Source organism: Salvelinus sp. IW2-2015, unplaced genomic scaffold (assembly GCF_002910315.2).
Source record: "Salvelinus sp. IW2-2015 unplaced genomic scaffold, ASM291031v2 Un_scaffold1157, whole genome shotgun sequence".
In the NCBI taxonomy this organism is placed as follows: Eukaryota; Metazoa; Chordata; class Actinopteri; order Salmoniformes; family Salmonidae; genus Salvelinus; species Salvelinus sp. IW2-2015.
In genome coordinates, this window is record NW_019942757.1 from 217,880 (window position 1) to 229,620 (window position 11,741).

The following is an 11,741-nucleotide window of genomic DNA, read 5'->3' on the forward strand; positions in this document are numbered from 1 at the left end:
GGCCACGGATAGATGGGTGTTATCTTGTGTGTGTGTGTGTGTGGCGCGATGGACATGTGGATGCTGTGAGTGGTAGGGTATTACAGTTCCTTTAATTGTACTGCTACCATTATGAAATCATAATCTTGTGAGCAAAACAGTTTAGCGGCCCCCCCTCATGACAGCAAAGAACATTTACATTTTTAAAGTTAATTTCATGTAATTCTACTCATTTTGCCATGGGGTGGAGAGAAAATGTTGCCGTTTTACAGCGAATTTCCTGCAATTCTACATATTTTGCCATAGGGTGGAGGAAAATGTTTGCCGTTTTTAATATGATAGCTGATGATCAATGGGCCCCACCGTGGTCGATAAATCGACCATCCTTACTGTAAGATTAGATAGCTGGCCGCTAGACTAACTTACCAATTAGCTGATATGGGCTAATTAAGTGACTGCTGATGCACAACCACATTTAAAAATTGCACCTTGTGTATTATATTATTCTAACTCTCAACAGTAAGTTGAGACCCCGACTGAGTTCCCTGAGTTATTAAAATTATTATATATATTTTTTTATTGGTCCACAGGGTGCCAGTTTCCCATCCCTGATGTAGGCTTTATCCCTGCTATAAAAACAAACTGTTTTGAGTATTTGATGATGAATAAGCACAACCTGCTGTGTGTCTCCCAACTCTGTTCTGAACATGAAGGAGCTTGTCTCAGATCAATACACACCAGCGATGACTCACAATTCCCCTGCCAAGTACACACACACACTTCAAAACCTGCCTGTTATGCAATGTCGTGGCGGGGGTCCCTTTTGTGTGTGTGTGTAGGATTAATGATAGAGCACACTAAGTCACACACACACTACAATGGGAGCAATAGGAACATCAACGCTAATTGTTGCTGCATGTTATTCATGTGTTGCTATCTGTGGCGTTCCATTCAGCAGGGAATGAACAGTCAACGCTTTATTCTTCTAGCAGCGCTAGTCTCAAAGAACATTGAGTACAAACTCAATGGGTGGTTTATAAATCAATGTTCCTGGACTTAATGAACATGATTCATACGATCATTGATTGGAAAATTAAAAAGAATATGAATACTCAACACTGATTACATGCATTGTTTGCTTAATTACTTTTCAATGATTTTGAGCACTGTAGTGGACTCTCTAACACGCGCTCTCTCTCTCTCTCTCTCTCTCTTTCCTATCTCTCTGACAGAACTCCATCCGGCACAACCTCTCCCTCCACAGTCGTTTCATCCGTGTCCAGAACGAGGGAACGGGAAAAAGTTCCTGGTGGATGATAAACCCGGAGGGAGGGAAGGGCGGGAAGGCCCCCCGGCGCCGTGCTGTCTCAATGGACAACAGCAACAAGTACACCAAGTCTGCCCGCGGCCGCGCAGCCAAGAAGAAGGCGGCCCTGCAGGCAGTGGCGGCAGGCGAGGGGAGCGGAGACAGCCCCTCAGGGCTTTCCAAGTGGCCGGGCAGCCCCACATCACGGAGCAGTGAGGACCTGGATGCCTGGACAGACTTCCGCTCACGCACCAACTCCAACGCCAGCACGCTGAGCGGGCGCCTCTCGCCCATCCTGGCGAACCCAGAGCTGGACGAGGTGCCGGACGATGAACCGCCGCTGTCGCCCATGCTATACTCCAGCCCTGGCAGGGCGCTGTCGCCCGGGAACCCTCCCACGCCCAATGGGAAGGCAGTGCCCGCAGAGCTGCCTCGTTTGGCAGACCTGGCAGGAACCATGAACCTGAACGAGGGGCTGGCGGATGACCTGATGGATGAGCTGCTGGATAACATTACTCTGGCCCCCAACCCAACCGGACCGACCGCCCAGAGAGGATCCACCGGGTTCAGCTTTGGCTCCAAGCCTGCCGGGCTGGGTTCCACCTCCTCAGCCGCCTCTCCCTCCGCTGCATCCCCCTCTAATGGTGCAAGCAGCGGCGGCTACAATAATTCCATCTTCGGGCCTCTCGCAGCGGGTTCCTCCCTGCGGCCCGCCCCCATGCAGACCATCCAGGAGAATAAGCAGACGTCCTTCTCCTGCATCTCCCGCTTCGGCAGCCAGACCTTGCAGGACCTGCTCAACTCAGAGGGCCACAGCCACAGCGACGTCATGATGACCCAGTCCGATCCGCTGATGTCACAGGCCAGCGCCGCCGCCGTCATCTCCCAGAACTCCCGGCGAGGCCTCATGCTCTGCAGCGACCCCATGATGACCTTTGGGACCACGGTTGCTGGACAGGGAGGGCAGGGAGGTCTCTTGCACCCCCACAACCACAACCAGGGCTCCCTGAGGACCCTGAACGGGGGTCTGAGCCTGAACAACGAGGCCAACATCAAGCAGCAGCTCCTGCACTCTCCACTGAGACTTGGATCCAACGGCTCCTCTATGATGCAGATTGATTCGTCTCTCTTCCTGAACGGGAGCGCTGGTGGCAGTGGTGGGATCTGCTCGCTAGGGCCCGACCGCTTTCCCACTGACCTGGACTTGGACATGTTTAACGGGAGCCTGGAGTGTGACATGGAGTCCATCATTAGAAACGAGCTGATGGATGCAGATGGCCTGGACTTTAACTTTGAGTCTCTGGCCAACCTGAACGGAGCCAACCTTGGCAGCTTCACCAGCACCAAGCAGGGACCCCAGAGCTGGGTCCCTGGCTGAGAGAAAGGCCACACCCTAGAGGGTGCAGAGCAGGTCAGTGTCCATGTCACTGTCTGTGTACATCTGGGGCTGCCATTAGTGCCAGAGAGAGAGAATATGTGATTTTATGTCTGTTTCTAGCTGTCTAGCAGAGAATAGTGAAAGCATGTTTATCGATTTGGCATGTTCCTTTAAAGTAATTTTGGACTGTGTCGCTTGGATTACTGTTAGTCAGCTACGACCCAGCAAAAACCACCCCATTGACCCAGGGTATTCGGTGAGCAAGGTGGGAACAGGCTAAACCACACAATGCCCACACCAGCCCAACACGGGCCAGCCCTCACCAAACCCAACACGGGCCAGCCCTCACCAAACCCAACATGCGCTAGCCCACACCAGCCCTACATGGGCTAGCCCACACAGGTGGCTAGCCCACACAGTTATTAAATTGTAATAAATAAATTATAATTTAATAAATTCCTTTTAAATAGAAAAAGTGCATCGGCAGCCCAATATTTATGCCTGCATTGGGCCCACATTGTGCCAATTTAGACATGTGAGGGGTGCCTTCACCAGATATGGGCCACCCACACTGGGCCTCACTGGGAAAATGCCTTGGGGGCCAACATGGAGCCAATGAGCAAAGGCTCATTGGCCCAATGTGGGAAGTCTTGCGTAATTGGTCAGACACTCAATTAAGTTCAAGTGTTAAGAGAAGAGATAGAACAAGTATCGGAACTGGAACGAAAAGCTCCACTCTCTCTCTTTACACCACTCTTTATCTACGGTACCATTTATGTTTACATAGTCTGTCCACAAGAAATTTACATGGGGCCAATATTTGGTCCCACATAGTGCCAATGTGGACATTTTTGCTGGGTAATAATCTGATATTGAATTATGATTATAAATGAATCCCATTCACTCAGATCTGATGTAATTTCCCATATCTCCCTCTCTCCAGGTCCCAACTGTAAAGCATGAGAAGATCAGACACAAAATGTCCTTTTTGCCAAACCTGCCATCAGCACAACGTGGAATAAAAACCCTCTGTTTACACAAGACCTCCTCTAGAGAAACCTACCTTTGCTCCCACTCTGACCAACCATGAATGATTTCAAAGACACAGACTCAAGACTCTACTGTCAGTTACTCAAAGCCTCCTGCAAAACAAATAAATAAATAAAAAACTATGTGAAATCTTCACAACAAGCTCATCTCAGAATTATGCAATCTTCCTTTGAGAAAATACCAGTCGGGTCAAAATGAATTGTAAAGATTTCAGAGAGAGAGAGAGACTGTGTTTTGTTTATTTGAAGGGGTTTTGGGATGGGAAACCAGGAAATGTGGCAAGCAAGGTTGTAATGTACAGTGAAGTAATTCCTGTTCGAAAAATGACAAAAGATAAACAAAAGTAATGTTGTGTGAAATCTAATACAGTGGTTTCTGGGGTGAGTTACCTTGAAAATCTTCCCTCTGTTTTCACTCAGTGATTTTAAATGTTTAATGTTTGTTTTAAATTCCTGTTTTATCATCATCACTGTATCTGCACCACACCTGTTTGTGTAAAAAAAAGTATTGATTCAATTGAAGGAAGGAGACAATATCTGCATTTAGAATAGCGACAACACACACACGTTACACACACACCTCCCAAAATGACAAGACTCCATAGCCCCTTAGGAGTGATGATGACATAAACATAACGCCATGCACTTCAGGTTTTGTTGTTTTCATTTTACATGAGTTTGATTAGTCCCAGTTTTAAAATTACTTATAATAATGATGTACAATTATCCTTAGCCAAATACTATACAGAGAGATTGGTATCGTTTGTGTGTATCTACAGTTGAAGTCGGAAGTTTACATTCACCTTAGGCAAATACATTTAAACTCAGTTTTTCACAATTCCTGACATTTAATCTGAGTAAACATTCCCTGTCTTAGGTCAGTTAGGATCACCACTGTATTTTAAGAATATGAAATGTCAGAATAATAGTAGAGAGAATGATTTATTTCAGCTTTTATTTCTTTCATCACTTTCCCAGTGGGTCAGAAACTTACTTAAACTCAATTAGTATTTGGTAGCATTGCCTTTAAATTGTTTAACTTGGGTCAAATGTTTCGGGTAGCCTTCCACAACCTTTCACAATAAGTTGGGTGAATTTTGGCCCATTCCTCCTGACAGAGCTGGTGTAACTGAGTCAGGTTGATAGGCCTCCTTTGCTCGCACACGCTTTTCAGTCTGCCCACAAATGTTCTATAGGATTGAGGTCAGGGCTTTGTGATGGCCACTCCAATACCTTGACTTTGTTGTCCTTAAGCCATTTCGCCACAACTTTGGAAGTATGCTTGGGGTCACTGTCCATTTGGAAGACCCATTTGCGACTAAGCTTTAACTTCCTGACTGATGTCTTGAGATGTTGCTTCAATATATCCACATAATTTTACTTTCCTATGATGCCATCCATTTTGTGAAGTGCACCAGTCCCTCCTGCAGCAAGCACCCCCACAACATTATGCTGCCACCCCCGTGCTTCACGGTTGGATGTTGTTCTTCGGCTTGCAAGCCCCCCCCCCCCTTTTTCCTCCAAACATAACGATGGTCATTATGACCAAACAGTTCTATTTTTGTTTCATCAGACCAGAGGACATTTCTCCAAAAAGTATGATCTTCGTCCCCATGTGCAGTTGCAAACCGTAGTCTGGCTTTTTTATGGCGGTTTTGGAGCAGTGGCTTCTTCCTTTCTGAGCAGCCTTTCAGGTTATCTCAATATAGGACTTGTTTTACTGTGGATATAGATACTTTTGTACCTGTTTCCTCCAGCATCTTCACTAGGTCCTTTGCTGTTGTTCTGGGATTGATTTGCACTTTTCACACTGAAGTACGTCTTCATCTCTAACGTGTCTCCTTCCTGAGCGGTATGACGGCTGCGTGGTCCCATGTGTTATACTTGCGTACTATGTTTGTACAGATGAACGTGGTACCTTGAGGCGTTTGGAAATTTCTCCCAAGGATGACCAGAGTTGTGGAGGTCTACAATTTTTTTTTCTGAGGTCTTGGCTGATTTCTTTTGATTTCCCATGATGACAAGCAAAGAGGCACTGAGTTTGAAGTAGGCCTTGAAATACATCCACAGGTACACCTCCAATTGACTCAAATTATTAGCCTATCAGAAGTTTCTAAAGCCATGACATAATTTTCTGGAATTTTCCAAGCTGTTTAAAGGCACAGTCAACTTAGTGTATGTACACTTCTGACCCACTGGAATTGTGATACAGTGAGTTATAAGAGGAAATAATTTGTCTGTAAACAATTGTTGGAAAAATTACTTGTGTCATGCACAAAGTAGATGTCCTAACCGACTTGCCAAAACTATAGTTTGTTAACAAGACGTTTGTGGAGTGGTTGAAAAACGAGTTTAAATGACTCCAATCTAAGTGTATGTAAACTTCCGACTTTGACTGTAACTGTAAAAAAAGAAAAGAAAAAAAGAGTAATCTGTCATGGATCTATGTAAAGTACACTGCAGTTGAACCTTCAAGTTAAAGGAGGAGCCGAGGAGGAGGGGGGAGTTTAGCAGTTATTTCTTAGCTAATTGGAAGGTTGCGTCTAGGAYGTGTAGTACAGCATATGTAGCCAAAATGAATACCTATGTTCTTGCGTTGTGTACATTTACACACCATAACAGGTGCTATGATGTACACAGTGTTTGAGTCCAGGCCCTAGCGATCCGTGCGTTTTACCTACGCGGCCTGCTGAGACGTAGCCGTAGAAGTAGCAACAGCAGGGTGGCGCTGAGAGGCCAGGAGGTTGTACAGTCAGGCTCCACCCCCTCTGGCAGCCATTTTGTTTTTCTTGAGCAAAACAATAAGCTATCTGTGTATATTGCCAAATTACTTGAAACATGTACATGTAGGTGATGCTGGCAGCCAAATTCACAACACACACACATGCACACACACATAGCGAAAAATAAGAGCAGGGATATGTGTTTTAGCTCTGCTTGTTGTTTCGTTGTGGGCTTGAGGGGCATGTTATTATCTGCATATACCATCACTCAGGGGGAAGAGGGAGCTAGCCCATACCTAACATTACCCCAGGTCACATGGTAGGACACGCAACAACATGTCCTTTGTTGGCAAAATGTAATGCTGGTGTCGTGAACCTGTAACCTGTGAACTATGACCTTTCAAGAGGAAGAGGAAAATCTTCACTTGGTCCTGTCATTTCATTTTTTGTCATCGTAGTTTTTTCTTCTCATGTGGAGTTCATGATGCGCGCACACCCACACCCCTCACAGACACACCTGGTGCTCCTACAGGTCTCTCCTGTAACTCCTGAGTGTGTGTTCGTGTGTGTGTGACTGTAGACTTTTATCTCAATTATTGATTTTATCTCACAAGGATATGTTATCCTTCGTTATCCTTCATGGCGCATACAGCACCCCCTCTGTATGCATGTACTGTATTTATGCATTATGAATTGTGTGAAATGCATCTATATGCTCAGTCTATGTCCTTATATACTCATGTAGTACTTGGCCCTTGGTTTTTTGTGATGCCTCGGAAGGTAGAGTTGAAGAATGAACTTTACATGACTTGCCGGGTGGGAGGGAGGGAAGACACTACGCTAGTATTAGCAATGCTTTTGTTGAACCAGATAGAGAACCAGGAAACCATTATTGTAGCAGCATCTGGGCCACTGGTACCCCTTCTGTGTCTGGGGTAGTTACTCAGAGAGTTGCCCTGGCCTGTCTCTCCTGTAAAATAGTGTACAAACAAACAAACGTGTGTATGTATGTCCGTCACCCGGAGGCTGAGGCAGAGGAGTGTTTGTGCATGGCTGGGTAGGTGATCTACTGTAGCAGTGCTACCTGAAATTTGGTGCATGACCCCCAACCCCTAACTGCTTCTTTACAGCCCCCACCCCTTCACTGAAGTTCTACACCAGTGGTGCACTCAGCTCTCTCAGTATGGGGAGAATCTCTATGAGTCCCAGTAGATCCCCTAAACTTGAAATCTTCTAACCACATTGTTTTCTGGAACCTGTGACTTCCAACAAACCTAGAACTTCTATGACTCCTCACTGCACCTTAACCCTTATAGAAATGCCCCTGTATTATCGTGTACAGACAGACAGACAGAGAAGGGGAGAAAGAACCCAGTCAGCCCAGAACAGATGTTCCACAAATGCATTCTTTGCTACTGCGTTTAGCCCCATAATGATGGCACATGCCATCCACACCCAGTATTACCAGGCTGTATCACATCCTGCCGTGATTGGGAGTCGCATGGAGCGGCGCACAATTGGCACCGCGTCGTCTGCGTTTGGCCGGGGTAGGCCGTCATTGTAAATAAGAATTTGTTCTTAACTGACTTGCCTAGTTAAAGAAAGGTTAAATATAATAATAATTACCCCCATGTCCAGAATAAAAAGACAGAAGTGCCACTAGTTACTCTTTCAGTCATGACACGAGCCCCCCGTTCTTCCAAGCTCTTCTTGATCCTAGAACCTTCTGCACATCGTTAGCCCCACCCCTCACCTGCCATGCAGTCACCTATGACCGCTGCTCTTTGACCCCTGTAGTACACTCGCTTCTTCTCGACGATGTTGATGTTAGTGGGTATTTTTCCTGTGTATTCCATTTTGAATTGTAATCTAGTTTGTATAACAAATGGTGCGCATGTAAATAAACCTTGGTGAAGCTCCACACTCTACTGGTTCCAGAAGTGCTCATTTTCTTTATGGCATGTTTTGGTTTTACTGAAAATGCACAGAGGATTATAGAATTTATTCAAATGTACAACTATACGTGAGTGTGCCATTTATTGGTTGTTAGAAATTAGAAAAGCAGAACGAATAGGTAATACATTGGTTATTAATAGTTACTATTAATAAAACCTTAAGTACACTTGGACATCTGAGACTTTGGATGGGTACTTTTCCATAATTATTGCGTCACAGGGAGAAGAGGATGTAGAGAACATATTTGGTGTAGTAATGTTGCTCGTAAACACTTTGTCAGTCACAGCCCAAATCTCCCTCACGCAGCCCCCCGACCACCCCACACACAATGCCTGCCACCTCCCCAAGGTAAGGTTTCGGTCAGCTGGCTAACTAAGAAAGGCCAGTATTTCAGCTATGAGGACAGAGGTGAGTTAGTTTAGTTCAATAGAAATGCCCTGAAGCAATGTTCCCTGTAATTGTTTTCATCACTGAGCAAATTTCAGGTCTGCTGAGTGCAAACTTCCGGCACACGTTCACTGTGAATACTGAGGCTGTACCCGCTTTAAGTTAGTTTTAACAGTGGTCAAGTAGGCTACTGTGGCAATTTGATTGTAATGTAGGCCTAACAGAGTGGCCTACCATCAAAAACAATGGAGAAAATGCATCCAATAACATTTTAACATGGAAATAGCTGTTCTATTTTTCAGCCTACAGTAGCAGCCAATGTGTTCAATGTAGGCCTACATTCCAAAAACACGCAGGGCTTGACATTAACCTGTTTATCCACCTGTCCTTCAGACAACGAGGTGACTGAAAATGTTGTTGTGTTGTTTGATGCAAAATAAATACTTTACAAAATAAAATGCATTATTAYTCCCATACCATTATTACAGAGAAGCAGACTAAGCATACTACCCTCTGCATGTTGGCTACTTAGCTTATTCAAGCCTGTCTCAAAATATAACACTGCCCTTTTAAGACAAAAAAAAGCTCTTTACCTGACTTGCTCTCTAGAATGTCTAGAAATGCACACGCTTTGTTCTCTTGTAGGAATCAATCTCTTCCCCACTGCTGACTACAAATTATCTATAACTGGGCTAATAACTCATTAAACAAGGTCTAAATCATGTTTGATGCACTTTGTATGTAAAAATGTGTGCAGTACTGGGTAGTTGAGATGATAGGAACACTGTGGACAATTTTCAGCAAGTTGCAACCATGAAATACAGTTATAAACAGTTTGACAAACAAGGTCTAAATCATGTTTGATGCACTTTGTAAGTAACAATGTGTGCAGTACTGGGTAAATCTCAAAACAAGACTATCTACTGACGACCGCTGATGCTGTAAAAACAGTCCAGTTCAAAGTGAATGGCATATCCATACAATGGTCTATTTTTATATAGGCCTACTGGAGCGCTAATTGGTTATGGTGCACCGGTCTTTGTAGAGTAGGTGCTTGAGTCGTGCCTGTCAATGCAATAGAATCCTACTCCGATGCGTTCTGCCTACAACAAAATCTSTTATATAATTAGTTTTGAATACTAAGTCTTGCATAGTTCATTTTGTTTCAGTATGTTGTCTTGAAAGTGGCTAATATTGCGTTGATTCGATCACAATTCCCACAGTAAAGGGAAACGTTGATAGTGTTAACTAATGGGGAAAACGCTAGAAAGTTGAGTGAAGTTCAATCTCATGCTTCTCTGCACGTGCTGATATTTCTTATGCGTGGCAGTCCCCGGGTGCCCGTTTTTTGTTTAATGTCCAAGCACTACACAGCTGATTTAAAATAACCAACTCATCATCAAGCTTCGATTATTTGAATCAGCTGTGTAGTGCTTGGGCAAAAAAACTAAATGTGACCTAGACAACTAATTCAGCCAATTAGACCAGTCTGCTGCATACTCACTGAAAGTCATGGGGTTTGACTTAACTTATCTACCTCTCTCTAGGTTTCACTGTTTCTCTCTCACTTTTTTTCTCCTCTGACTCCTATTTGTCATGACCTTTTTCACACTATGACAGATTATCTAGAAGTTTCGAGAGAATACCCTCAGCTATACCTTTTTTAATCATGTGAACTTGCGAACTTGTTACGTCTCTACCGCTACCTCCGGAAGTAGCGCTTGACATGCTCCCGACAGTTGCCCCCCTCTGAGCAGGGCAGTGAGAACAGAATTGTCTCATTAGGCCCAACACTCCGACAGTATGGTAATAGCAGAGAAAGATTTTGTACAGACATTTTCCTAATATTTGAGACTTGTTTTATTGAGTTTTTACTTGAAGTTGCAGTAACAGCCATTTACATTCTGAAATTGCCGGCTGCACTGAGCCAAGTAAAACTATGGAAGCCCATCCCCACCACCAAATAAAATGTACAATGTCGATAGTAGATCCTACAAAACTAATATGTTTTTCACATTACAACTGGGAATTTGGAAACAAAATGAGCTCAGATTTGGAAAAATCATAATGTCTGTAATCTTCAGGTCAAAGAAACTGGAGCTCTAGGATGATGCCCAAGTTTCTTGACTTGTAATTCCGAGTTGGAGCATGTTATTTCAGATGATTTGAATCAGCCACTACACAGCTGAAAAGTCCAGTGGCTACATGACTCGGGCTGGTCCCCAGAGTTGCTAGCCCTCTACAAGGTCACAAGACTTCATCTTCATCAACCATTTCCCCAACCACCTTCCTCTGATCAAGCCATGAACTGTCCCTCTCCATCTTTTTTTTAACCTTTATTTAATTAGGCAAGTCAGTTAATGAACAAATTCTTATTTACAATGACGGCCTACCCCGGCCAAACCCTCCCCTAACCCGGATGACGCTGGGCCAATTGTGCGCCGCCCTAATGGACTCCCGATCACGGCCGGTTGTGATACAGCCCGGTATCAAACCAGGGTCTGTAGTGACGCCTCTAGCACAGAGATGTGTTCACCACTGAATTAAATGCCTGGTATTGTCATCAGACCCTGTAACAGTTTGAACACAAGCCCTTATAAGACCCAGATGCAGACAGAAAGATGAGACAGAGGGCTGTGAGACAGAGGTTTAATCCTTGATACATTAACAATAGGGGGAGCTGTTAGCACTTTTTTTTTTTGACATTGCCAAATTAAACTGCCTAGTACTCAATTCTTGCTCGTACAATATGCATATTATTGTTATTATTGGATAGAAAACACTCTCTAGTTTCTATAACCGTTGGAATTATGTCTCTGAGTGGAACAGAACTCATTCTACAGAACTTTTCCTGACAGGGAGTGAGATTTCAGAAATCTTGGCCTCTGGTCCCAGGTCAGTTTTAATGTCCCTGTGAATGCTATGAGGATACAAACACTGCCTACGCCTTCCTCTAGATGTCA

General features: G+C 44.4%; 1 protein-coding gene across 1 annotated transcript in view; it reads left to right on the top strand.

Moving 5' to 3' along the window:
• foxo3b (forkhead box O3b) overlaps nt 1-8,361 on the top strand; it is a 62,340-nt gene extending 53,979 nt beyond the window's left edge. The window contains exons 2-3 of the mRNA XM_024137322.2: nt 1,212-2,696; nt 3,607-8,361. Of these exons, the coding sequence (XP_023993090.1) occupies nt 1,212-2,663 (1,452 nt within the window). The 3' untranslated portion in view covers nt 2,664-2,696; nt 3,607-8,361. The remainder of the gene's footprint in view (nt 1-1,211; nt 2,697-3,606) is intronic.
• Nucleotides 8,362-11,741: the final 3,380 nt, after the last annotated feature.